The sequence below is a fragment of the Triticum aestivum genome, chromosome 7B (genome assembly GCF_018294505.1).
Source record: "Triticum aestivum cultivar Chinese Spring chromosome 7B, IWGSC CS RefSeq v2.1, whole genome shotgun sequence".
Taxonomy (NCBI): Eukaryota; Viridiplantae; Streptophyta; class Magnoliopsida; order Poales; family Poaceae; genus Triticum; species Triticum aestivum.
The window spans coordinates 622,159,543-622,186,663 of record NC_057813.1 but is presented as its reverse complement, the minus strand read 5'-3'; the positions used below and the strand labels follow the sequence as shown (position 1 = coordinate 622,186,663).

Sequence of the window (27,121 nt, the reverse complement as noted above, 5' to 3'; positions counted from 1 at the left end):
GTAGTACTGGCTCTCGCCCTCCTTGCGATGACTCCGCTCGTGGGCCAGCTTCCACGACTCCATGTCTGAGAACGGCCTCTTCAACTTGTCCTCCTACAACGTCAAATAGAAGTTAGCCATACATAAGAACATGACGGTAAAGAAGAACAAAAATTCATCATGCACATAGATATACCTTCATGGCCTTGAAGCTCTAGTGGTTCCTGTTTCCTTGGCCGTGTGTCCCGTCGGCTCCACGGTTAGCCCGTGCCTTGATGCTCTTGGCAGCAAACTCTGCATCGGCGCCGAGCCACTTATCCACCAAACTCGCCCATCCGTCATGCCTTCCATAGCACCAACGAGGAACAACCTATGCAAATTTTGGAAGCATGACATGTGAGCACGAAACATAGAGTTGACTGCTTGAAACAATGAAAAGTTAGTAATAGTTACCATCATGAACTGCTCCCTATTCAAGGTAAGTCATAGCTTCTATGCTTGAGTTTTGGTCATCTTTTGGTGCAGGTAGTAGTGGTAGTACTGCGAGACGGCAACCCAGCGCACCTCGTACTGCAACTGACGAGCTTTCTTCTTCGCAGCCGCAAGCAAGACCACGTCGGCTCTGGCCTTGTGCTCGTCAAGAACTCTATAGAGTTGCTGCATAAACCAGAAGAAAACAAGGCATGAGTTGAGTGATTCAATGATAAACTATGAACGAAACTGAAGACAAGTGATTCAGAAGAGAACTTACCCAAAATTTGGTGATCACGGCCTTAGTGGACGTCCCGTACTCCGCGTTGCTGCAAGCCTCATAGTGGGCCCAGCTCGTGGCCAAAACCCGCAGCTGCGGGTCCCTGTCTGGTCGCGGGCAGAATTGGCCAGGCCAAAACTGCTTCAACAGGACAGTGATAAGGCCGTTAGGTTTACGGCCCTTTCCGCAAAGGATCCAGTTTCTGCAAAAGAATCAAATGATTGCCATGTGTACAATAAGAAAATGTTGTCATGTGTTGAAAATATGATTGAGAGGCACTTACTCTGTCCCCACAGGTTCAATGAGCCACTTGTGCTCCTCGATAGAAGGTGGTGTAGGTAGTCCGGCATTACCACGCAGCCACCCCTGCGGAGCACCCGGTGGCAAGTCACCCCACAACTCGGGATCAACCTCCCCTCCACCCTCCTCACCCTCCTCCTCACCCTCCTCCTCGGCCTCCTCCTCCTCACCCTCCTCCTCGGCCTCCTCCTCCTCGCCATCAGGAACATACTCCTCCTCCTCAGACTCAGAAGGTGCCTCTGTATGCGAGGGCATCGAAGAAGACCCTCCTATTTCAGACACGGCCCGGAGTTTTTTGCCCCGGCTGCCTCTCCCCCCACCTCCTCCTCCTCTAAGGGCTCTCCCCCCACCGCCTCCTCCTCTAGGGTCTCCTTCCCCGACCCCTCCACCTCCCTGTGAGGTGTCATCCTCGCGTAGTCGGGAGGGAACCTTGTGGGCTCGTCCACTCCGAGTAAGTCCTTTAAATTTACTGAGGAAACTGGCGCCGCTGGACTTGCCCATGATTAGCAAACCTACATTGAGAAGAGAATAAACAATTAGTAAGGATATCAATTAAACAAGCATACAGGAAAAACATTAATACCAGAAGAGCACATTAAGCATACTATTGTAATGATCATTAAAAGAACTTACATTTTCTAGAACCCATATGAATCATCACTATTGTAATCTATTTGTGGAGCGGTCTCATCATCACTATCACGCATATCTTCTTCGTTGTCTGACGGAGGTGGAGGCTCTTCCTCATCATCAGCGTCTTCATTTAACTTTTCAAGCATAATTATGTCTCTTTGATTCACAACTGCCTCACCATCAATCCGTGCGTCGTCGTCGTTTGGGTCCAGGTCAACATAACCCAAGTCATCATCCTCGTTGTTTCGGACCACGTCATCATGTTCCTCTTGATAGAATACCCCCTCGTATGTCATGGGGTTTATGTTGTAGTAATCATCATCGTTCGGGTCCGGTAGCTTACCATGCGGCGACACCTTGAACACAACTTCCCAACCCTTTAGGTACTCTTTCTGGCATGGATAAGGCAGATAATATACTTGTGTGGCCTGGGTAGCAGCGATAAAGAGATCAGCTACGGCATAGACGGTTGATGGTTTAACTTTAACTAAACCAACAGAAGGCGTATGTCTCAGACCCTTTTTGGGGTCGAACCATCGGCATTTGAACACAGTGAGACTTAGGTGTTCGCTGCCAAGTTTGAATGTAAGCTCGTATATTTTTCCTACCCTTCCGTAGTAATCTACTTTATTATCTCCTTCAGTGAAGACTCCGGTATTTATGGTTTTGGGATCAGGCCGACTGTTCTGGTGCTCCTCTGTATGGAAGCGATACCCATTCACATCATACTTTTCGCATGTCATGACGACAGGGTCAAAACCCATGGAAACCCATCTCAATTCTTCATCCATTGATTCGGTCGGATCATTTCCCTTCAAGTTTAATTGAAATTATAGGGTGCATGAGTTTAATTGAAATTATAGGGTGCATGAGTTTAATTGAAAGTGTGAAAAATTACTTTCTCCATGAACCACGCAACGAATTTTTTCCTTCCATCAGCACCCTTTTGGAGAAGAGCAAGTGCCTCCACTTCAGTAGGAGGCAGCATTCCCGTCCATTCTTCTTCAACGAATCGACTACAATAAGAAAAGCGGTATAAGAACTAGGCAAAGTGAACATAACGAATTGACTAAAAGAATGGTGCAAAGGTATTACCTCATCCACTCATCCTCAACTTCCTTGATGTTGTGCAAGATATAGAACATGACATCCTCCCACTCATCTCGTGGCATGACATAAGGTTTCGAGCATCCAACCCTACCACCTTGCCCAATGAATAGAGGCAACTTGGGTTTATACTTGGGTTCTTCTGTATTGTATCGAGACACCTTATTGTGCAACGTGGGAACATGGTCCGGATAGTAGGCTATCTTGAGGTCTGCCACCTCCTCTAGGATAACTGCCTCAGCTATGGAAGCTTCAATCTTAGCTTTGTTTCCACATTTCTGTCTCAGATGCTTGTTCTTTCTCTCAGGGCCGTACTGCCAATGATTCTGCACAGGGCCCCCAAACAATACCTTGTTCGGGAGGTGCAAAATGAGATGTGTCATCGGAGTAAAGAAGCCTGGCGGGAAGATCTTCTCTAGCTTGCATATCAACTCCGGCGCCTTCTTATGCATTTATTTTATCTTCTCAGGACATACTTCTTTAGCACAAAGCGTGCGGAAGAAATGGCTTAACTCCGCAAGCACACGCCAGACATGCTCGGGAACATAGCCCCGAACCATCACCGGCATAATCCGCTCAATCCATACATGATAGTCATGACTCTTGAGCCCGGTCACTCTGCCCGTTGAAAGATTGACCCCCTTACTTATATTCGACGCATAACCATCAGTGAACTTCACGACGTGTTTCAGCCACTTGAATGCCTCCATCTTATGATCCTTTTTAAGTACGAAGTCAGCATCTGGCTTGAACCAAGATTTTTGACTTCCTGTGGGAGGCTGCATGTGTAGACGTGGTCTATCACAAATATTCTGTTGATCAACTCTAGCATTAACATTATCCTTTGTCTTATCAGGAATGTTGAGGATCGTGCGAAAAAGGGACTCTACAACATTCTTTTCCGTGTGCATCACGTCTATGTTGTATGGAAGTTTGAGGTCCTTAAAATAGGGAAGCTGCGTGAAGGGGGTAATGTGAGTCCAGTTGTGCGTCTCACCATATCCTTCAAATTTTTTTCCCTTTACCTTTTCCTTTGCCCTCGCCCTCGTCTTCGCCTGCGGCTTTGCCTTTGCCTTTGCCTTTGCCTTTCCCTTCACCGTCAGGCTTAAGAGCTTTCAGCTGAGCAAGCACATCCGCACCAGAAAATGTTGGAATCTCGTTTACTTCATGGACAACTTTGCCTTTTATGAAGTTCTTCTTGTCTTCCCTATCAGGATGGTCTGGAGGGAGGAACTGTCGATGCAGGTTAAATGCAACATACTTGCCACCCTTCTTCAGCCAAATGAAAATCAAGGCCTGCATGCACACTGGGCAAGGCATCTTTCCACTTGTACACCATCCGCAGAACAGGGCATAACCGGGAAAGTCATGCATGCAATATTGTAGCCAAACTTTCATCAAGAAAATTTTCTGCAGATGTCAATCGTATGTCAACCTCGGGAAGTACCAAGAATGGTGCAAATCATCCACCAACGGCTGCATAAACACACTCAAATTCTTCGCCGAATATTCAGGCCCCGGAATTATAAGCGACAGGAACATGGTCTTGCATTGCATTATGGCACCGGGAGGGAGATTGAGCGGAATAACAAATATGGGCCAACAGCTGTATGGATTAGACAACATACCATATGGATTGAACCCATCACTTGTTATAGCAATTCGGACATTCCCAGCCTCGACTGCTTCCTCCGCGTACTCTATATCGAATGACTTCCATGCTTCACCTCCTGATGGATGTACAATTTTTTTTGGATTGTACCTTTTCCCTTCCTTGTGCCACTTCATCATTTTGGCAGACTCCTCGGTGATGAAAAGGCGCTGCAGTCTTTTTATAAAATCAAGATACTGAAGAACCTTCACAAGGATTTTTAGCTGCTGCTTCTGACCATGCTTATCGACCACCTCAATATACCGAGAGGAACCGCACTTCCTACAGTACTTGTCATCCGCATACTCATGCCTAAACAAAAGGCAATTCTTTGGACAAACATGTATTTTCTCATAGTCCATGGAGAGCGCCTTCATGATTTTCTTCGTACCGTACATGGTTTTCGGCAGTTCATGGCCCTCAGGCAGGCTGTTAGCCCATACTCCCAGAAATGCTTCGAAGCAACCTCGGCTACAACCGTACTCAGCCTTGACTGCCAGCAGTTGCGAGATGGCAGCCAGCACAGACAGCTTGGCACCCTCATAGAGAGGTTCCTTTGAGGAGGCCAAGATTTCCAGGAAGGCCTTTGCGGTTTTCTCCGGCTCCTCCGGTTCATTCGCTGAATGTGACGGAGGTGTCGGCTGTGCAGCAAAGACATCATCTAGCATGTCTCTAACCCCATCGTCCTCATAACCAGCGACGCGTTGTCGTAGCACATCCTCTCTATCACGGTCCCGCTGGGCAAAGTTTATCAGCATATTAAAGTTGGGCATAAATCCATGCGTGCGAAGGTGCTTAGTCATCTCACTCTTATCTCTGCGGATACGTCTCTTACATCTGGCACACGGGCATTCTGGCACCATCCTCATTGGACTACGGAATATCTCTTTCAAAAACACATCAGTTTTCTCGACCCACTCTGTTGTTACTTGATTCCGACGGAAAAATCCACTATACATCCACTCATTATCTGCCATCTCTGCTTTATTGGAAGCCACACAACAAAATTAAGGATTCATTTAAATTACCCACATTAATATTTTATTTTTTACAAGGTTGACGAGAATCGACATTTAATCCACCTACATCTCTAATAGGTAAAGATGGGTCCTAATCCCACCCGAGAATGTGTAGATTGAGTACGGTCCATGCTCTACCCCATTCCGAGACAAAATTTCGGCAGCACCTCCACGCTGTTCTCCAAATACACGTCTCGGAAAAATGCCGAGAGAATGTGCATCCGGAGAACAACAGGGAGGCGCCACCGAAATCTTGTCTCGGAACGGGGTAGAGCATGAACAACGTACCCAATCTACACATCCTCGGGCTATCCGTGGAAAGCGCTGGACAATCCAAAAGAGCTGCGGTGATAAATATGCAATTGAATGCATATTTATCGATGCAACCCTTTTGGACGGGAGACCTAGGTTACGCGACTTGATGTGAAAATTTAATCTAGTGACATGGAAAAAAAAGTGGACGAGGTCATGGAATTGTTGCTCACCCTCCGACGTTGACCAACACCTCCAACGTCGACAATCACTCCAGGAAGATGGAACACCACAAATCCTGTTAATTACATCGAGTGAAAAAAAATTAGGTCATCACCTCACATTAAGCATTGATATTTTTAACTATGAAAAAAATCATGTTTCGTCAAGTGTCAAATTTTGTCCTTCAATTTTTTTAGCAAGATCATCATGATTAAATAACCACTCATCATATCATAATTTTGCAGCACATCTCACATAGCTACTTAACATTAAGCATTGACACTTAAAACTATGAAAAAAATCATATTTTGCCAAGTGTCAAATTTTGTCCGGTTCAATTTTTTCGACAAGATCGTCATGATAAAAATAACCACTCATCTTATACCAATTTTGGAGCACATCTCAAATGACAAGATCATCATGATAAAAATCTAACATCCAACATCCAACATCTAACATCCATCTAACATCCAAATGACAAGATCATCATCTAACCTAACAATCTAACATCCAACATCCATCCATGCATTCATTCATCCATCCAACAGTAGCAAAAAAATGAAAAAATGAAAAAAAAAGTAGCTCACCGAAAGGGGCGTGCCAGGGGCGCGGCGGTCGAGGGGGTGGTGAGACAGGGGCGGTCGGGGATGGGAGGGACGGGGCCGGCCGGAGCCGCGAACGGCTGCAGCAGCCGCGGCTGGCTGCAAGAGCACCGGCGGGGTCGGGGGAGGCCGGGGCAACACGCGGTCGGGGGAGGCCGGGGCAGCGGCGGGGTAGGGAGAAGGCCGGGGCAGCGACGGCGGGTGGAGACGGCGGCGACGGCGGGTGTGGAGGCGGGGGTGCGGCGGCATGGGAGGGGCGTGCGGCGGTGGCGGCAGGGGAGGGGCGTGCGGCGGCGGTGGCAGGGGCGTGCTGGAGTGGGAGGTGCGGCGGCAGGGGAGGGGCGGGCGGCGGCGGCGGCAGGTCGGGGTGGGGGTGCGGCGGCGGCGCAGGTCGGGGTCAGGGGGTACGGCGGCGGCGCGCAGCTGGTCGAGGTCGGGGGAGATAGCGAATGAGTGGCCAGGGGTCGATGCGAGTGGATAAGGAGGATCTATGTCGACGGCTAAGCCGTCGGCATAAATGAGGTTGCCACGTGGCACCTATGCCGACGGCTTAGCCGTAGGCATATATATATATATATATATATATATATATATATATATATATATATATATATATATATATATATATATATATATATATATATATATATATATATATATATTAATTTTATTTTGAATGATACATGGTATATAATTATATTAAAGATGCTACATGGTATACATATTTTTGACATGATGAATATCATTTAAAATGTACCATACATTTTCTTTAATGGTTTGAAACATTATTTTGAATTACATGATCTTTTTTTTATATTGTACTACAATTTTCTAAAATATCACGTATATTTTTTTCTGAACCGAATTTTTTCTATGGTCAGCAACATTTCTTTATGATATAAATATTTGCTAAATTGTACTAACAAAAAATGTACATTGTGTTAAAATATTTCGAAATAAATTGAGGGGGGCAACATTTCTTTATGATATAAATATTTTCTATTGTCTCGCGGAAGGTGATACATAGGAGAGCAACTGACTGAGGGGTACCGTTACCGAGTGCCTGATCCGCTACATCCACTCTGTGTAGACCCGACGCGGCAGTTTTCCCCCTCCAGGTGCCGCCGGCGGCACCGTCCGTGAGGGGGGACACGCACCGGAGACGCGTGCCGCCTCTTCGGACATGCCACAACACCACCCCGCATGTATGAGGGCGCGGTACGACGCTTCGATGGCATTGCTACCCCCCAGGGCCCCCGTCCCGCCTAACCCTGGAGCGGTTGACCACGAGATCTAGCCCTTTGACTTCCCACGGATGGGCTTTGACCAGTGGACCTCTCCATCCGGTTGTGTCAGGTCGGCCCAGAGGGACACCTGGGAGCAACATCTGGGCCAAACCCACAGCTAAATCCACTCCGTGTAGACCCGACGCGGCAGTTTCCCCCCTCCAGGTGCCGCCGGCAGCGCCGTCCGTGAGGGGGGCCACGCACCGGAGACGCGTGCCGCCTCTTCGGACAGGCCACAACACCACCCCGCATGTATGAGGGCGCGGTACGATGCTCTGGTGGCATTGCTACCCCCCAGGGCCCCCGTCCCGCCTAAGCCTGGAGCGGTTGACCACGAGATCTAGCCCTTTGACTTCCCACGGAAGGGCTTTGACCAGTGGACCTCTCCATCCGGTTGTGTCAGGTCGGCCCAGAGGGACACCTGGGAGCAACATCTGGGCCAAACCCACAGCTAAATCCACTCCGTGTAGACCCGACGCGGCAGTTTCCCCCCTCCAGGTGCCGCCGGCGGCGCCGTCCGTGAGGGGGGCCACGCACCGGAGACGCGTGCCGCCTCTTCGGACATGCCACAACACTACCCCGCATGTATGAGGGCGCGGTACGATGCTCTGGTGGCATTGCTACCCCCCAGGGCCCCCGTCCCGCCTAACCCTGGAGCGGTTGACCACGAGATCTAGCCCTTTGACTTCCCACGGAAGGGCTTTGACCAGTGGACCTCTCCATCCGGTTGTGTCAGGTCGGCCCAGAGGGACACTGGGGAGCAACATCCGGGCCAAACCCACAGCTAAATCCACTCCGTGTAGACCCGACGCGGCAGTTTCCCCCCTTCAGGTGCCGGTGGCGGCGCCGTCCGTGAGGGGGGCCACGCACCGGAGACGCGTGCCACCCCTTCGGACATGCCACAACACCACCCCGCGTGTATGAGGGCGCGGTATTACGCTCCGGTGGCATTGCTACCCCCAGGACCCCCGTCCCGCCTAACCCTGGAGCGGTTGACCACGAGATCTAGCCCTTTGACTTCCCACGGACGGGCTTTGACCAGTGGACCTCTCCACCCGGTTGTGTCAGGTCGGCCCAGAGGGACACCGGGGAGCAACATCCGGGCCAAACCCACAGCTAAATCAACTCCGTGTAGACCCGACGCGGCAATTTCCCCCCTCCAGGTGTCGGTGGTGGCGCCGTCCGTGAGGGGGGCCACGCAGCGGAGACGTGTGCCGCCTCTTCGGACATGCCACAACACCACCCCGCATGTATGAGGGTGCGGTATTACGCTCCGGTGGCATTGCTACCCCCAGGACCCCCGTCCCGCCTAACCCTGGAGAGGTTGACCACGAGATCTAGCCCTTTGACTTCCCACGGACGGGCTTTGACCAGTGGACCTCTCCACCCGGTTGTGTCAGGTCGGCCCAGAGGGACACCGGGGAGCAACATCCGGGCCAAACTCACAGCTAAATCCACTCCGTGTAGACCCGACACGGCAATTTCCCCCCTCCAGGTGCCGCCGGCAGCGCCGTCCGTGAGGGGGGCCACGCACCGGAGACGCATGCCGCCTCTTCGGACATGCCACAACACCACCCCGCATGTATGAGGGCGCGGTACGACGCTCTGGTGGCATTGCTACCCCCAGGGCCCCCGTCCCGCCTAACCCTGGAGCGGTTGACCACGAGATCTAGCCCTTTGACTTCCCACGGACGGGCTTTGACCAGTGGACCTCTCCATCCGGTTGTGTGAGGTTGGCCCAGAGGGACACCGGGGAGCAACATCCGGGCCAAACCCACAGCTAAATCCACTCCGTGTAGACCCGACGCGACAGTTTCCCCCCTCCAAGTGCCGGTGGCGGCGCCGTCCGTGAGGGGGGCCAGGCACCGGAGACGCGTGCCGCCTCTTCGGACATGCCACAACACCACCCCGCATGTATGAGGGCGCGGTACGACGCTCCGGTGGCATTGCTACCCCCCAGGGCCCCCGTCCCGCCTAACCCTGGAGCGGTTGACCACGAGATCTAGCCCTTTGACTTCCCACGGACGGGCTTTGACCAGTGTACCTCTCCATCCGGTTGTGTCAGGTCGGCCCAGAGGGACACCTGGGAGCAACATCCGGGCCAAACCCACAGCTAAATCCACTCAGTGTAGACCCGACGCGGCAGTTTTCCCCCTCCAGGTGCCGCCGGCGGCGCCGTCCGTGAGGGAGGCCACGCACCGGAGACGCGTGCCGCCTCTTCGGACATGCCACAACACCACCCAGTTGTGGTAGGTCATCCGATATATATATATATATATATATATATATATATATATATATAAACTTGGGAGCAAAGTCCCCTTCGTATAGACCCCAGATGCGGCTGTTCCCCATTCCAGGTGCCGGCTAGTGGCGGCACCGCTCGTGAGGCGGGTCACACCGCTGTGTACAGAACCGAAAAATAATGTATGTATGCTTATTAACACGTACTATATGTAAGTTAGTCAAATAATAATATTTAAGAGAACATAAAATATAGCTATGAAAAAAAGAAAAAAAAACTAACGAGTGGAGGGGGTGACCGGGAAGTGGATAAGGGAACTATAAAAAAAAGATCGATGACATGGTAAAAAAAAGAAAAAAAACTATGGAAAAAAATATAGCTATGGAAAAAAGAAAAAAAAGAAAAAAAACTATGCCGACGGCAAAGCCGTCGGCATAGCTGCGGCATAGGGCAGATGGCCGGCGCGCTGCGGATCAGTGATGTGGCATCTATGCCAACGGCAGCCGTCGGCATAGGTGGTGGTCGGTGCGCCTCGGATCGATGACGTGGTAAGGGCATCTATGCCGACGGCCTGCCGTCTCGGCCGTCGGCATAGACCGGACGCCGTTAGCCGCACGGCACGAGCGGGATCGTCGGGCCCACAACTATGCCGACGGCCCATATATGTCGACGGCCGCTGTAGGCGTAACTTGGGATAAGCCGACGGCTCTTCTGGGCCGACGGGGGCCGTCGGCATAGCTCGGGATAGCCCGACGGCTTTATTACGCCGACGGCCTGGACATGGCTGTCGGCATAGCCCAGACAAGGCCGACGGGGGCCGTCGGCATATATATGGCTGTCGGCATAGGACCCTGTTCCAGTAGTGGTCCCGGTTCGTTTAAGAACCGGTACTAAAGGGGAGAGGCATTAGTAACGACCCTTTAGTCCCGGTTCAAAAACCGGGACTAAAGGGCCTTACCAACCGGGACTAGTGGGGGGTTTTCTATTAGTGTGTATTTATTGTCTACATGTGTACTGGAATTAAGATTGTTTCATTCGCTAATCTTTGGTGCTTATTCTTGTGTGTGGGACCTGTGGGCATGGTCCACGATTAATTGTTTATGTGGCAAATACATAGACCCTTCCTGTCTGCCGAGGTGTTTAGAAGGCGCTTTTGGTTCACACAGTCCCTCGTAGCGAACAAGCGTTGCATCCCCGGAACCCTAAACCCCAACCCCCCGAGCCACCAGTGCGCGAAGCAAGACGAGATACATGGGGCGGCGGTACTCAGCGAAGGGAAAGAAGAAGAGGAAGCTCGAAGACGGCGCGACGTCCCGTGACGACGACGCAGCGGAGTTACCCCCACCGGAGGACGACGAAGGGAAGGGAGAGGAGGATGCAACGGAGCGGGACGAGACCGTGGAGGTAGCGGAGGGGATTCCCGTCCTGCCCCGGCCGGTAGATGGGAGGAAGCGGCCCCGGGCGATCTTCGTGCTCGAGAGGGCCTGCCTGGAGGTCGGCAAAGTCGGCAAGGTATCCTGATTCCTCTGTTATTTCTGTTGGTTTCACAGCTCTGGCCCACGCCAATCCATCCTGACGGCTGTACTTTTGCTTCCCCAATTAGAGTTCTGATGTTAACTGTGATTTCTACTGTCTTGGAAGAAGTCATCTTAGGAGTTCCACTAGAGTTGGAATCTTGAGTATCAGCAATAATCATAGTTTTTTAGTGTATCAATTTTACCGGAAAAAGTAAAGCAACAATACACAATCTGATTCCGTAGTTTTTAAAATTCGGGTGCTCCAAGGATAATCAAATTGACTGTATTTATTGTCTAGCTGTGTACTCGAATTAAGATTGTTTCATTCGTTAATCTTTGGTGCCTATCGTGTGTATGGGTAGGCTGATCCTGAAACTCCTGATTAGTTGTTTATGTGGATGTAAAATTAGTGGCTGCTAGGATGTAAAGTGCAAGTGCTTTCTATACCAATTTGATAATTTATATAGCTGTCAGTTTTTCCTACCAACACTCTGATGATTAAATTGGTCAATATGTTTTTCACCAAACAAATGTTTGCTGTACATGTATGTTTGTTTTGACGACCCTCCTTCTAATTTTGTATAGACTATGCAAATATTGAACTCGGACGATCATGCGAATTATTTGAGGAAGCACAATCGGAATCCTGCTGATTATAGGCCTGATATCATTTACCAGGTATTGTAAATTCGTGTTTTTTTTAATTTCTTTGGACTACTATAAGGTCATATGGTTAGAAAGCTTTTCTGTTTATCTTCCATTTAGTAATCTGTGTTGTATACTCTTATTGTAAGGAAATCGGACTCAGAATTTTCTGTAGTGTACTCTCTCTCTCAAAGTACTCCCTCGATTTGAAAACTAATATAAGACCTTTTAGATCACTACTTTAGTGATCTAAAAGCTTTTATATTAGTTTACAGAGGGAGTACATTTGCATACTATGACAAAAGAAAAGGTCTATGGAGCCAGCCAATCATTTGTCTCTTTCCTTCCTGATTTGTTTCTAAAAGTTAACTTCTTGAATTTTCTTCCATATTGTTGTGCAGGCTCTATTGGCAATATTTGATAGCCCTCTAACTAAGGCTGGGAGGTTACAAGCTGTTTATGTAAGGACTGAAAAGGGGGTGTTGTTTGAGGTCAAGCCGAACGTTCGCTTGCCACGCACATGCAAACGTTTTTGTGGCTTGATGTGTAAGTTACAAATAGCAAAAGAGTAAATATTCTTCATCTTTGTATTTCTGTCCTGAATTGTGCTGAAGTGCAAGTAATTTATGCGACACTGCAGCAGAGTTATTGCAAAAGTTGAGCATTACTGCAGTTGGGAGGCGTGAGAAGCTCCTTAATGTTATTAAAAATCCTGTTAGCCAGTATCTACCTGTTGGCTCAAGGAAGATTGGTGAGAATTTATATTATATTAGAGAAAGTAAAATATCTACCTGTTAGCTCAGGGAAGTTGATTGATGTCTATTTCCTTCCTAGGCCTTTCATATAGTGCGGATAAGTCAGTTAATCTGAATGACTATGTTGCCGAATCCAGTGATGATGAAGCCCTTGTGTTTGTGGTGATTAAAAACTGTGCTATTTTGTAGCTTTGTCCCATCCTCTGTTACCGTCTGGTGCCTAAATCCATCTCCTCTGTACAATGTTCCAGGTTGGTGCCATGGCTCATGGAAAGATTGACAATGAATACACAGATGAGTACATACGGAGTAAGTTATCATATATGATCTTTTGGTGTGAAAAGTGTATTGTGTCCTGAGAACTACCTAATATTCCCTCCATACAACCGTATCTAGATAAATCTAAGACAAGAATTTTGGGACAGAGGGAGTACATTTTAGGGTTTTTTCTGTATTTCCTCTTCTCATTGAGAGGTGCTTCGGTGCACCTCCCTTCAAAACTGTGACGTTGAGCTAATTTGTACTTTTGTCCCATCCTCTGTTATCATCTGGTGCCTAAATCCATCTCGTCTGTACAATGTTCCAGGTTGGTGCCATGGCTCATGGAAAGATCGACGGTGCATATACAGATGATTACATACAGAGTAAGTAGCCATATATGATCTTTTGGTGTGTAAAGAGTATTGTGTCCTGAGAATTACCTAGTACATTTCAGAATTGTATTCCGTATTTTCACATTAAATGTGCTACCGCTTTGCAGAGAGCGGCGTTTTGGCTCTTAGGTGCATATGCACCCATTGTCAAAATACACATTTCGAAAAGTAGTGTATGATTATACCCAGGATGCACATTGTATAATAGACATTTTGAGCATACTGTTAGTTGCAGCCAGCAAAGTTATATTAAAATAAGATGCACTCAGTTCGTCTTGTTGATTTTTTGTTATTACATACTGTTAAGTATGGTACATGTCTGCCAAGCCATCTAGAACAGGGCTCTGGTTTGCCAGAAACTCTCTAGTCAGTGGCTGGTTATTGGAGGTAATGTTGGATAACCTGGCAATTTCACCCCTCTCCTGGATGCTTTTAAGTAGTTCACAAGTATAAGCTTATATTTTACAATTTCTTTGGAAGGAAAAGTAGATAATTCTATTATGTCTCAAGGTGTACTACTCTACTTTGTCATTTTTTCTGAGTATGAATCTTAAAATTATATTTATGATGCACATATTTTCTGTTCATGGTTTTCTTTGAGACTGTAGTGACATCTTAACTTGTTGCAGTTTCCAGCTACCCGCTCAGTGCTGCCTGGTGTTTAGGTAAAATATGCACCGCTCTGGAGCAGAAGTGGGACATCCAGTGAGGAAATTTTAGAAACAAGCAGTACAAATTTATGAGCAGAAGTGGAACATCCAGTGAGGAAATGTGCACCACTCTGGTTAGTTGATAGTGTAGGTGAGCAGCGATAAAAGTATTAACATGGATTCTTGCCTGCTGGTGATTCTTTTTGTGGAGGGACTTGAAGCTCTGGCTGTAAAAGTATTAACATGAAATCAAGGTGAGTAATTAAACAAGGCTTGTGAGTTTTTTTCTTTTCAAGAGTACGCCTAGGGATAAGGGCTTGTGAGTTGTGAGTAGTACATGCAAGAGATAGCACAAGTGAGTACAAAACTCTGGAGGGTGATAAAATTAAGATGTGCATGCAAGAGATAGCACAAGTGAGTACAAAACTCTGGGGGGTGATAAAATTAAGATGTGCAAGCAAGAGAGAACACAAGTGAGTTTGCTCCGGTGCATGGTACCTTCCCAAATAATTTAGAAGGGCATTTTTGTCTGTCACTGCGAATGTAGGTTAACTGTATGATTTGTACTGCCAATGTCATGGGATCGCCCTCCTCCTCCACCTCATCCTCTGTTAGCACAGGTCCCAACTCTTGACGATGCAGACGTTGAGTTCTTTCTGACAGACTGCTCACGCACAAGATACAGCCGATTGCTTCCGTCCACTTCCACTCCACTTCCACGGAGATGCGCATGTACAATATAGCTAATAGTTAACAAATAGGCAACCAGTTGGATCGATTCTTCGGAGTGTTGGAGTATAATCTTCAGCCCTTTCCCGTGGTTCGGGCTTTTGAACCATGAATTCAATATGTTATCTGAGTTAAAAGGTCTTGAATTCAAGATCCTGCCAGCACAGTATTGAAAGAGATTCTGCGGCCTACATCGATCCTACCTTTAAGCACTATAATAAGCCTAGAAGCGAGGGGGAGTGTTGAAATATATTGCCTGCCTCACTCCCTTCATTAGTTCGGACTTTTGGATGAGTTGGCTGGAGTATGAATTCAATATGGTATCCGAGTCAGGAGGTCTCAAATTTAAGACCCAGTCAACATGAAATTAAAAATAGAAGATTCTGCAGCTTACAGCGATCTATGTTTAAGGACTAAATGAGCATAGACGTCAGGGTAGTGTTGAAATATATTACCCACCTCTCTTCATCAGTTTGCACTGATGGGTGAACTGGTTAGATGCATAAACTTGCAACGAAAAAGTTCATGGTTAAAAAACCCAATAAACACAATAAGCAGACTCGCCGAGTTGGCCAAAAGTCTTGTCGATTTACAGACGTAGGTCTCTTACATCGTCGTTATTTTCAATACCCCCCTCCTAGCTTGGCTCGGGGGAACTGAGAGGTTGGCCAACCACATTTTTGGTCTGGCACAACACGTCCGTGGGGTGGCTCTCCGGCGTTAACATCTTGCACCATGTGTTCTTTGAAAGGACTATGGTGATGGCAAACAACAGCGAGATTGGCAGCAATGGAAGTATGGGAAAGAGGATAAAACGTGGATGCATAAGGTTTTGGGAGGGGGCGCGAGCCGGCTTTTAATTCCAGGGTAGACTTCTGTGGCGGCATTGCCGGTCGACCCGGTATGAATGCAGGTAGGAGAGAAGGTGGTGAGCCTCCATGAATGAGGAGCGGGAAGTGAAAACAGGAGGGTGTCGAGCCTCCATGAATGAGAAGCGGGGATTGAAAATGGGAGGGTGTCGGAGTCTGACGTGATGGAAGTCCAGACAGCATCACTAGTACAAAACAGGGCTTACATTCGGGCCAGATAAGCCCATTAGTCCCGGTTCAGTCACGAACCGGGACACATTAGCCCATTGGTCCCGGTTCGTGAGGCCAGGGGCCTGCCGGGCCTCGTGGGGGTATTGGTCCCGGTTTGTCTGGCCTCTTTGGTCCCGGTTGGTGGGACGAACCGGGACCAATGAGCCTCACTCCTGGCCCACCACCATTGGTCCCGGTTGGTGCCACGAACCGGGACCAATGAGATGCCTAAATAGGTAGGAACAAAATAAAATAATTAAGCAGAAACAAGATAAACTTTAATAAATAAGTAGAAACAAAATAAACTTTAATAAAGTAAAATAAATAAACTTTAATAAAATAAATAAAAATAGCAACAGTAAGTAGAAACAAAATAAAATAAATAAAGCAAAAAAAAGAATTTTCATAAAATAAATAAAAAAGCAAAAAATAAAAGAAATCAAATATGTAGAAGCAAAATAAACTTTAATAAATAAGTAGAAACAAAATAAACTTTAATAAATAAGTAGAAACAAAATAAACCTTCATAAAGTAAAATAAATTAACTTTAATAAAATAAATAAAAATAGCAACAGTAAGTAGAAACAAAATAAAATAAATAAAGCAAAAAAAGAATTTTCATAAAATAAATAAAAGAAGCAAAAAAGAAAAGAAAATAAATAAGTATAAACAAAATAAACTTTAATAAATAATTAGAAACAAAATAAACTTTAATAATAAGTTGAAACAAAATAAACTTTAATAAATAAGTAGAAACAAAATAAAATTTAATAAAGTAAAATAAATAAACTTTAATAAAATAAATAAAAATAGCAACAGTAAATAGAAACAAAATAAAATAAATAAAGGAAAAAAAGTGCCACCTACTAGGCCACCACGGCCTGAATACGACTAGAAACCCAACCATGGGCCAGGATTCAGGCCCGCAGAAGGCCCAGTAGGCCCACATGCAACATAGTGTGTGATTAGACCCAGTAAGCAAGCATTTGAGAGGAGCTCGAGAGGGCAGCCGCAGTGGGGCTTATAAACCACTCTGAGCTCCTCTAAACTAGCGAGGTGGGACTAAACATTTCACCGCGGGGCAGCACAAGGCCTTTGATCCCGGTTGGTGTCACCAACAGGGACTAAAGGGGGGCTTTGGTTCCGGTTGGTGCCACGAACCGGTACCAATGCCCTGAGTATATAAACAAGACTTGTGAAAATTTTCAGTTCTCATCGCAGTCCCCCTCCCCCACCCCGACGACGCCGAACACCACGACACCGCCAGGCTGCCCCGCCGCCCCGCCGTCGCCGTCGCCGTTGCCCGCGCCCGCCGTCGCCCGCGCCTGCCGTCGCCCGCGCCCGTCGTCGCCTCCATCCCCGCGCCCGTCGTCCCCACGCCTCGATGCCGTACGTCACCTCCCCGCGCCGCCCCGACGCCGTCGCCGCCCCGCGTCGCCCCGTCGCCGTCACCTCCCCGAGCTCGCCCCGACACCGTCGCCGCCCCGAGTTGCCCCGACACCATCATCGCCCCGCGCTGCCCCGCACCACCGCTGCCCCGACGCCGTCATCGTCCGGCGACCTTCCTTTTTTTCATATATGTGATGATGTTGATATGTTGTTGTTTTTTCATATGATGTTTTTTTGTGCATATGATATTTTTTTCATATAATGTTTTTTTTCATATATGTATTAATTTTTTTATTTAGGTTGTTAATTAGTAGATATCGATTTTAGGTTAGTGCATTTTAGGTTAGTGTAGATCAAAAAGTAAAATAAGGAAAAGGAAGAAAAGAGGAAGAAGGAAGAGGGAAGAAGAAGAAAAAGGAGTGGAAAAAGGAAAGGGCGCTAATCTGCGCCGGTGCGCCGGCCCAACTGTTGGGCCGGTCCAGCACCAGCCGTCCGATATACGAGCCGGGGTCGTCAGATCTGCGCGATCAAGATCGAGATCCCTCTGAAAAAAAATCCTCCCGCATCGCACTGCACCCGCCCCTTGCCGCGCAGCACAACATCGCAGCAGGCTGCACCTCGCCGCGCCCCCGCTCCTCGCCACACCCCCGCCCCTCGCCGCACGGCACCGCGGGCCGCCTCCCGCCGGCCGTTGACCTCGCAGCACCCATCCCCCACCCTCCGTGGATGGCAGCTAGCCACCTCCGCCGTCAGCCGCAACTTCGCGATGAAGTTCATCGCAACTCCGTCGCTGTCGGCCATCGACACATGCAACACTCGCCGCAGTTGTAGGTAATCCGTGAACGCTGCCGGAACTCGCTGCCGCGCTTGAAGCACCATGGCCTCGTGAATGGATGTAGCAAAACACATCGCCACTGGTAGCAAAAAACGAGGCTGTTGCAACAAAAATGTCGTCTTCGTCGTTGCCGGTCACGCCTTGGTCGTAAAAAAGCACCATGGCCGCATGAATGGATGTAGCAAAACACACAGACGGTAGTAGCAAAAAATTGACACGGCTGTAGCTTTTCTCACAAATGGTTGAAGATTTTCCCCTCTACGATGGAAGCTTTTCTGTAAACCATTGAAACTTTTTTTGTTTTGAGCAGCGCCTGGGTGAAATCTTCCTCTATCGTTCGGTTGCAGCAAAATCACAGGAAGACGCCATGGCCGTCATCAAGGAAGATTTCTCAATCTCTGGTCTGCAGGTTGAAACTTTTTGTCAAACGGTTGTAACTTTTTCTGTATTTTGTTGTCTGGTTGAACCTTTTTTATCTACTGGATGTAGCTTTTTGTGTCCATGCTTGTAGCACGGGAAAACGCCGTTTGCAACTCTCCCAGTACCGCGGTTGCAGCTCCTCCCCGTGGCCATGGTTGTAGCACGGGCACCTCGTCCTCCCGCGTTTTGCCTGTCGCCAGTTGCAACAAAAGGGGAAGAGAGGAGGAGGAAAAGGGAAGAGAGGGAGAAGGAAGAAAAAGGAGGTGGGAAGGCAAAGCGGGGTTGCAATCTATATCCATGACCGACGGCGAGCTGCTCGACGCGCTACAATGGGGGAGACGAGATGGGGATAGACGGCTGGCAGAAGGAAGAAGAAGCAAAGAAAAAAAAACGTTTGGGTCAACTAAGCGTGCGCCTGCCAGCGTGTCCCGCGAGTGAAAAAGGGAAGCGACCGGCCGAGCGCTTCGGCCGGCGCACCGGGCCCAAACACTTACCAAAAGGAAAAAAAAAAGGAAGAAAAGAGAAGAAGAGGAGAGGAAGAAGAGAAGAAGAGAAGAAATAAATAAGAAGAGAAAAAAAAGAAGAAGAAAGGAATAAAAGAGAAGATCTCCACTGCCTTCCATATTTCCAGCTGCTTTGTACGTTCCTCGCCATGGTAGATATCGTGGTCTCGCGGCAAGGCACTGGCCGCTCATGCCACGGACCAATTCAACGACACACCAGCCATGCATTTAAGCCACTTGTCCCATATTTTCATTATCAATCAGTAACTATCCCGTTGCCCCTTTTTGACAGACGAATGCAGTAATGGTACAAGTTTTATGCACGAATGGTCACCACTCATCACGCATGCGTCGCTCTCGGGATCGTTTTTCTTGCGACCCGTCTCGGCCATTCACCTTCAGCCTGTAAATTCGATCGCACCCCTTGAGAATTCACCGGCAGACGGAAGGGCTCCACCGATCACCATGTCATTGATCATTGCCACTTTCGCAGCGCTTGCTTTGTGCTTCGCCCCTGCTCCGGGTGCAGCGGCGATCTCCGCGCGGCGTCCGCTGCAGGGCAACGACACGCTGGTCTCGGCGCAGGGCAAGTTCGAGCTCGGCCTGTTCAGCCCCGCTGGCAGCTCCGACGGCAGGTTCTACCTCGGGATCTGGTACAAGAACATCCCCGGCCAGACCGTCGTCTGGGTCGGCAACCGCGCGACTCCATTGTCTGGCGTCGCCTCGGCCGAGCTCCGGGTCTCTGCCGACGATGGTAACCTCGAGCTCGTCGGTCCCACCGCTGCCTCCGCCTCGCCGGTCGTTGTGTGGTCATCGAGCTTGTCGTCGTCGTCATCACCGGGCTCGAACAACACGGCGGAGATCCGCGACAACGGCAACCTGGTCCTTCTGGACGGCAGCAACTCCTCCAACGTGCTGTGGCAGAGCTTCGACCACCCCACGGACACGCTGGTTCCCGACGCGTGGCTCGGGGAGAACAAGCTCACCGGCGAGTACCAGGTGCTGACGTCGTGGCGGAACGCCCAAGACCCCGCGCCGGGAATGTTCACCGACACGGTGGACCCCAACGGGACCAGCGAGTTCTTCTACATGTGGAACCAGTCCCGCACGTACTGGCGCAGCGGCGTCTGGACGGGGCGCTTCTTCGCGACCATGCCGGAGGCGACGAGGAACGTCCTCTTCAACCAGACGTACGTCGAGACGCCGGCGTACCGGCGCGTCAGCAACGCGCTCTACAACAGCACAACCATCACGCGCATGGTGCTCGAACTAACCGGCCAGACAAAGCAGTACATCTGGGTGCCCGCGACCCAGAACTGGCAACTTTTCTGGGCCGCGCCCACCATGCAGTGCGACGTGTACGCGCTCTGCGGCGCGTTCGGGGTCTGCGACCTGAGTAGCCAGCCGTCGTGCAGGTGCCCACCCGGGTTAGCTCCGACGTCGGAGCGGGACTGGACGGTCAGCGACTGGAGCGGTGGGTGCCGCCGGAGCGCGCCGCTCTGGTGCCCATACAACGGCTCGACGACGGACGGGTTCGTGGTGCTACCGAACGTGAAGCTCCCCGACGACTCGCTCGCCATGGGCGCTGTCCAGAGCAAAGCAGAGTGCGAGTCCGCCTGCCAAAAGAGCTGCTCTTGCGAGGCCTATACCTTCTCCACCGGGAGGTGCGCCGTCTGGCACGGAGAGCTCCGAAACCTTCAGCAGCTCTACACGGACTCCGGTGTATCCCGATCGGACGTTTACCTCCGGCTCTCAGCAACAGGATTGCGGGACCTCCACAACACGGTCAGTAAAGGCGGGAGATTGTCATGGCTTGTTCTTGTCATGACATTAGTAGGTGTTGCCGCACTGGGTGCGTCGGTAATACTGGCCTGGAGGATTCTCCTAGCCCGGAGGAGGCGACTGACAAACCAGAAGGGGTCGTCCTTGACCGTGTACAGCTACGGTGACCTCCATGCCGCCACCAATAACTTCTCGGAGAGGCTAGGTGGCGGCGGCTTCGGCTCGGTGTACCGCGGCATCCTGAAGGAGCAAAAAGGAGGCAAGACGGCCCAAGTCCAAGTGGCAGTGAAGAAGCTGGAAAGTCTTGGTGGGCGGCAGGGCGACAAGCAGTTCCGGACGGAGGTGAGCACGCTGGGGCTCATCCAGCACGTGAACCTCGTCCGTCTCCTCGGGTTTTGCTCGTCGGGCGACGAGAAGATGCTCGTGTACGAGTACATGCCTAGAGGCTCTCTTGATGGCTACCTCTTTGACGGTGGCGCGTGCCCGAGCTGGCGCGATCGGTACTGCATCATGATCGGCGTGGCCAGAGGGTTGGCCTACTTGCACCACGGTTGCCATGAGTGCATCATACACTGCGATATCAAGCCGGAGAACATCCTGCTAGACGAGGACATGTCCCCTAGGATCGCCGATTTCGGAATGGCGAAGTTGGTGGGGAGGGACTTTAGCCGCGCGCTGACGACCATGCGGGGCACCATCGGGTACCTCGCGCCGGAGTGGATCTTCGGGCAGCCCATCAGTGCCAAGGCGGACGTATACAGCTTTGGGATGGTGCTCTTCGAGCTCATCTCCGGACGACGCAACTCTGAGGGGTATAGCGAGGTGCGGCATGCGGCGGGGACTGTGCGGCGTGGATCGTCAACCTTCTTCCCGGTCTGGGCCGCCGGGAAGGTCGTGGAAGGGGAGGTGGGCACCGTGGCTGACCTGCGGCTTCGTGGCGACGTGATGCCAGAGGAGCTGGAGCGGGTGTGCAAGGTGGCATGCTGGTGCATCCAGGACGAGGAGGCGCAGCGCCCAACCATGGTGCAAGTCGTGCAGGCGCTGGAGGGCACCGTACATGTCCACACGCCGCCGGTGCTGCGGGCGCTGCAGCACCTTGTCATGCTCACGTAATCCGCACGGCGCGCACACAAATCGTCTCATATATTTCACATTATCTATCGGGTCTGACTATATCTTATCTAGATGTGATATGCTACTTCCCATCTAAGTATGACATCATCTCATATTAACAGATAAACAAGCCCACCCCTTGTCCGTTGTTTGTTTGCTTGTCTTGATCTTTTTAACTTGTCTCGATTTTTGTTGTCTGTGTGTTTCTCATCGGCGCTTAGTGCACCCTGTTCACGGCCTGGGCCTTAATTCAACTTGTGCGTCTTTGGTGACTTGTTTTTTCTAGCACGTGAGCGTCAGTATTTGTAGGCCTAATAATGCACTTCTGCTGGAGTGGCACATCGCGTAGAAAATAACCCGCTAATGTAAACCTCTCTCTGCCTGTAGCTTTCACCTTTATGCTTTGTTCATTTTCTATTAGCACATGAGAACGCAACTTGCATGCATAAATCAAGTGTTTGTTTGGCAAAGTTGAAAAATGAAAAATATGACACACACGAAGATATTTATGGACCAGGTGATTATGATTTTTGAAAATACACGATGAACATTGTATAAACACATGATGAAAATTTTATAAATACGCGAACCTAGCGAACATTTAAGACTCGCACGGTCAAACAAAGAGAAAAAAACGCATAGACACAAAAATATTTATGTACAAATATTTTTTAAGATACTTGATGAATATTTTATAAACACATGTTGAACATTTTATAAAAATATGTAATGCTTTTTTTTAAACGTGGTGAACATTTTAAAAGTCGCACGGTGGAGAAAAAAAATTGAAAAACACTTTTACATGATTTTTTTATGGGCAACGTGATTTCTTTTTGGAATACACGATGCATTTTTGTAAATGTGACGAACATTTTAAAAGTCACGCGGTTGACAAAAGATCAAAAAAAATATGGAAAAACTAAAATGACCAAATTGAGTGTCGAGGCTGGACATGCAACTGGGTCGGTTGAGTTTCGGGTCAAGTGTGAAAATACACATGGGTCAGGGCGAGTTGTGTGTCCCGGGTGGACATGCAACTAGGTCGGTTGAGTTTTGCGTATTGGACATGCAACCGGGTAGTCTATTGCTCCGCGTGTTGGACATGAGAGGAGAGGAAGACTCTTCCATATATAAGGTGGGTGAATCAAGGTGAGTAATTAAACAAAGCTTGTGAGTTTTCTCTATTCGAGAGTACACCTAGGCGTGAGGGCTTGTGAGTTGTGACTTGTGAGTAGTACAAAACTCTGGAGGGTGATAAAATTAAGATGTGCATGCCAGAGATAGCACAAGTGAGTTTGCTTTGGTGCATCATACCTTCCCACATGGGAAAGTAACCACTACTCTTCGAATCGGAAAGTAACCACTACTTCCCAAATAATTTAGAAGGGAATTTTTGCCTGTCATTGCAAATGTAGATTAACCCTATGATTTGTACTACCAGCGCTATGGTATCGCCCTCCTCCTCCACCTCATCCTTTGTTAGCACAGGTCCCGAGTCATGACGACGCGGACGTCAAGTTCTTTCTGCCGGACTGCACACACACAAGATACAGGCAATCGCGTCCGTCCACTTCCAGAGAGATGCACACGTACAATAGTAAAAAAAGGCAACCAGCTCGATCGATTCTTTGGAGTAGTAGCACGCAGTCCCTCCATCGCATAATATAAGGCATTTTTGCAGAGACGTCTTATATTATGAGACAGAGGGAGTATGTACCAAACTAACTTTGATCTATTTGATTCGTCAAACACAATACGCACACCCGCCGAGTTGGCCAAAAGGCTCTATGTCGAGCATTTGAAACTTTATTGCTTTTTTCTGGTCGATCTGATGTTATACAAACGTAGGGGTACATGGGTACATAGTTATTTATATTGGCTAAACTAGTCCTAATACAAATCCTATTAAGTGACTGCACCGAGCCCATACCGGACATGTCTCTTACATCGTGGTTATTTCCAACATCCTCCCCCGGGCTTGGCTCACGAGAGCTTGGAGGTTGGCCAACCACGTTTTTGGTCTGGCACAAGGCGTCTGCGGGACGGTTCTCCCGCATCAACATCTTGTACCATGCGATCTTTGAAAGAAGCATGGTGATGGCAGACACCAGTGAGATCGGCGACAATGGAAGTATGGGAAGGAGGATAAAACGTGATGCGTGAGGTTTGGGAGGGGGGGGGGGGGGGGGGGGGGGGGAGGAGGAGAGGGGCACGGGCCAACTTTTAATTCCAGAGTAGACTGTTGTGGCGGCATGCAGGTCGACCCCCCTACCCCCCCCCCCCCCACCGCGCCGGGATACGAACTGATCCGATCCAATTTGAGTGGCCGTATTGGAAGGCTAGAAATGTTAAGACTGTTTAGTTCTGGTGTCCAAACCAGACATTCCCTAAGCAGTTGTTTCGATATCCAGAATTTGATGCGAGGTTTAGAAAAAGGAGTTTTGGGAAGATCTGTAGGAAAGCCAGTTTTAGTTAGTTTTTCTGTAAGTAAGTTATACAGTTTTCTTGTTTGGGTAGAGAAAAAGGAGGAAAACACAATTACGCAGTTACCTCCCTGCATACTTTTCCTGTTCATCTACGTGCTACATGGCGCGCACGCACACACTTTCTTGCTAAGTTGGCATGTCATACTAGCGCGTAGTGCGTGGCGTCACGCCGCGCCACGTGAACCGATAAGCTATTTGGTTTTTTGCAATGTTTGGTAAGTCGTCCATAGTAGTTCATACAAAGAAAGAGTACATCTAGTTGGTACACGCATGTGATCTACGGTAGGTGGTGATAATGGCTACTGGATACCGAATTGCAAAGGTTTGGTTCGCTTCTTAGACAAGAGATGTTGATCCTCTGGCTTGGTTTGTCTTTGTGATGTAGTGGTAGAGAGATGAATATATTTCTTCTGCTTTTGTTCTTGGTGATCTGTTCCCTGTGTAGACAATGTTGAAGTTGTTGCTGGATGCACATCTTGACTCTTAACGGATTGGCAAAATATTTAGAAACTGGAGAAAAACTTTTTTGGAGATCCTTGTTTGCCTTACTTCACTTGCTGAAGGTTTGCTTTTTGCCATGTCTCTATTTTTTTTACCGAAAAAGGTTTTGCCATGTCTCTATTTCTAGCTCTTCTTTTTGTTCTTGCTCAACTCTTGTGCGGCTGAGCAGCTCTTGTACATCCGTCTTCATAGCATTGTAGTTGCAGTCGTTGATGACTATGGTGTGAAGAAAGCTAGTGCATGTTGTGAAGAAAGCTAGTGCATCAAGGGTGAACTAATCAGTTACCAATTTCTCTGAACCAGTCTTGACTCAAGAGGTGTTGAGTCAACAACACTTGCAGAACACAGTCCGCTGCACTAATCCTGGCAAGAGGTATCCAACAGTAGTAGCAACAACATCAGTAGACGGAATCAACAAAATGTCATACAAAGCAAACACCAAATACCGAAACACGTAAACGTAGCTATATATGAATTACCTCTTAAGAGTGCATGACCAGGTGATCCCCCGATTGTTTATTAAAAAGAAACAATTACATACAGAAGCATCAGGGAGGAAATAAAGAAAGGAAATGCCTATAGGCTCACAAGGGAGCAATTTTGAACCTGATTCCCCTCACAATAATTGTACTCCCTTAAACTAAGAGAGGCCTAGTAAGATGTCAAGCGTATCCACATGAACAATACAATATGGTACATATAACTCTTTTAAAGTAAGGTTAGGCTTGTGCATACATACTAAAAATGATACCGAAGAACCAAATAATTCCAGAACAAACTTTATATTCGTGTAGGAACAAACTCCCCTAACATATTGCACCCTGCAGTTGAGTCACTAACACGCTGTACTTTGCGTAAATAGCTAGGGAAGCAAGCAACTTCTGCTTCAGTATAACCGCAATAGAAAACCGACATGGTGAACATAAATAAAAATTGAAATAACAGCAAGAATACCCAAGCTAATTAATCAAAATATACTGTTAACAAGTTTCATTCTCACAATCAGGCGAGCTTTGGCTGGTGAAAAATACAAAATGATAGGATCAGTTAATAAAAATTGAAATAGCAGCAAGAATATCGAGACTTGTACAACCAAGTTAGCATTTCTGACACTACCACGTAAAACCACTCTTAGGTGAACTGTAATGATCCTATATGATATATTCGCAGCCATGCTCTGCCAGTATCAATCAAAAAGAGAACTACAATCCTTGCAGAAGAGGACAATTGTGAATAGTACCTAGTTTTGACCAGGGCTCACCCAAACTGTGCCAAATACGTGTGTATCAGTGTGGCAACACAATTATCTGAAATTTAACATACAAAACCAGATCATGACAGCAAAATCAATTAAGGATTAGCCAAGAGCAAGCACACACAAAAAGAATAGGAGCATCCAATCCAATATGATCAAACTGTTTGAAAACAAAATAAACTACATGCTTGTACTGCGTTAAAGATGGTTTCATTTTCACATCTTGCAATAAATCGTTGAAGTTTATAGGGAAGGCGCCAGAAACAATTTCCATATAAATTGCTAAATGTCATATCATTATGAACTTCTCTTTGACTTCCCGCAATGATGATATGAAATGGCTATGCGGTGACCTTGTGACTTGTGATAACAACTTCATGCCGCGCTTCTTATTTTCCTGAAATATCCAGCAAGTGTTGGCTATTTCATTGATAAGACGATAGCAGTATGCACAAACACCAAAGCGAAAGGAACAAAACTAAGAGAAAAGTAAAAGAATATTAAAAAAAAGCATATTGGTCATATATTTTGCACCAGCTAGCCTACAATGCAGAATCAAACGCCGAATTGCCCGAATCAAGTTTTCAATGTGAAGGGACTTCTCCTGAAGAGACACCTTGCTGCTTATAACCTGCATCTATCTAAACCTTAATACTGAATCCAAACATGCACTTAACCTAGATGTTGATGCTTGTGTGTGTTTTAATTCATATATGTAGACCAAAGCGTTCGTCCATCTATGGCTAGGCAGTGCAATACAAA

At 48.2% G+C, this 27,121-nt stretch overlaps 1 protein-coding gene and 1 pseudogene across 2 annotated transcripts; both read left to right on the top strand.

The window, feature by feature from the left end:
- Nucleotides 1-11,208: 11,208 nt before the first annotated feature.
- LOC123162013 (ribosomal RNA small subunit methyltransferase nep-1) lies at nucleotides 11,209-14,491 on the top strand. 2 transcript variants are annotated; one of them, XM_044579818.1, is made up of 8 exons: nucleotides 11,209-11,559; nucleotides 12,150-12,242; nucleotides 12,611-12,755; nucleotides 12,850-12,960; nucleotides 13,044-13,126; nucleotides 13,216-13,273; nucleotides 13,551-13,608; nucleotides 14,247-14,491. In XM_044579818.1, exons 1-7 carry the CDS (start codon nucleotides 11,299-11,301, stop codon nucleotides 13,595-13,597), a joined length of 798 nt encoding a protein of 265 aa, XP_044435753.1. In that variant the 5' UTR covers nucleotides 11,209-11,298; the 3' UTR covers nucleotides 13,598-13,608; nucleotides 14,247-14,491. The 2 variants fall into 2 exon arrangements, with proteins under 2 accessions (XP_044435753.1, XP_044435754.1); XM_044579819.1 differs by lacking the exon at nucleotides 13,551-13,608.
- Nucleotides 14,492-19,672: 5,181 nt separating this feature from the next.
- On the top strand, nucleotides 19,673-22,009 carry LOC123162209 (G-type lectin S-receptor-like serine/threonine-protein kinase At2g19130; annotated as a pseudogene).
- The last annotated feature ends 5,112 nt before the right edge of the window (nucleotides 22,010-27,121 follow it).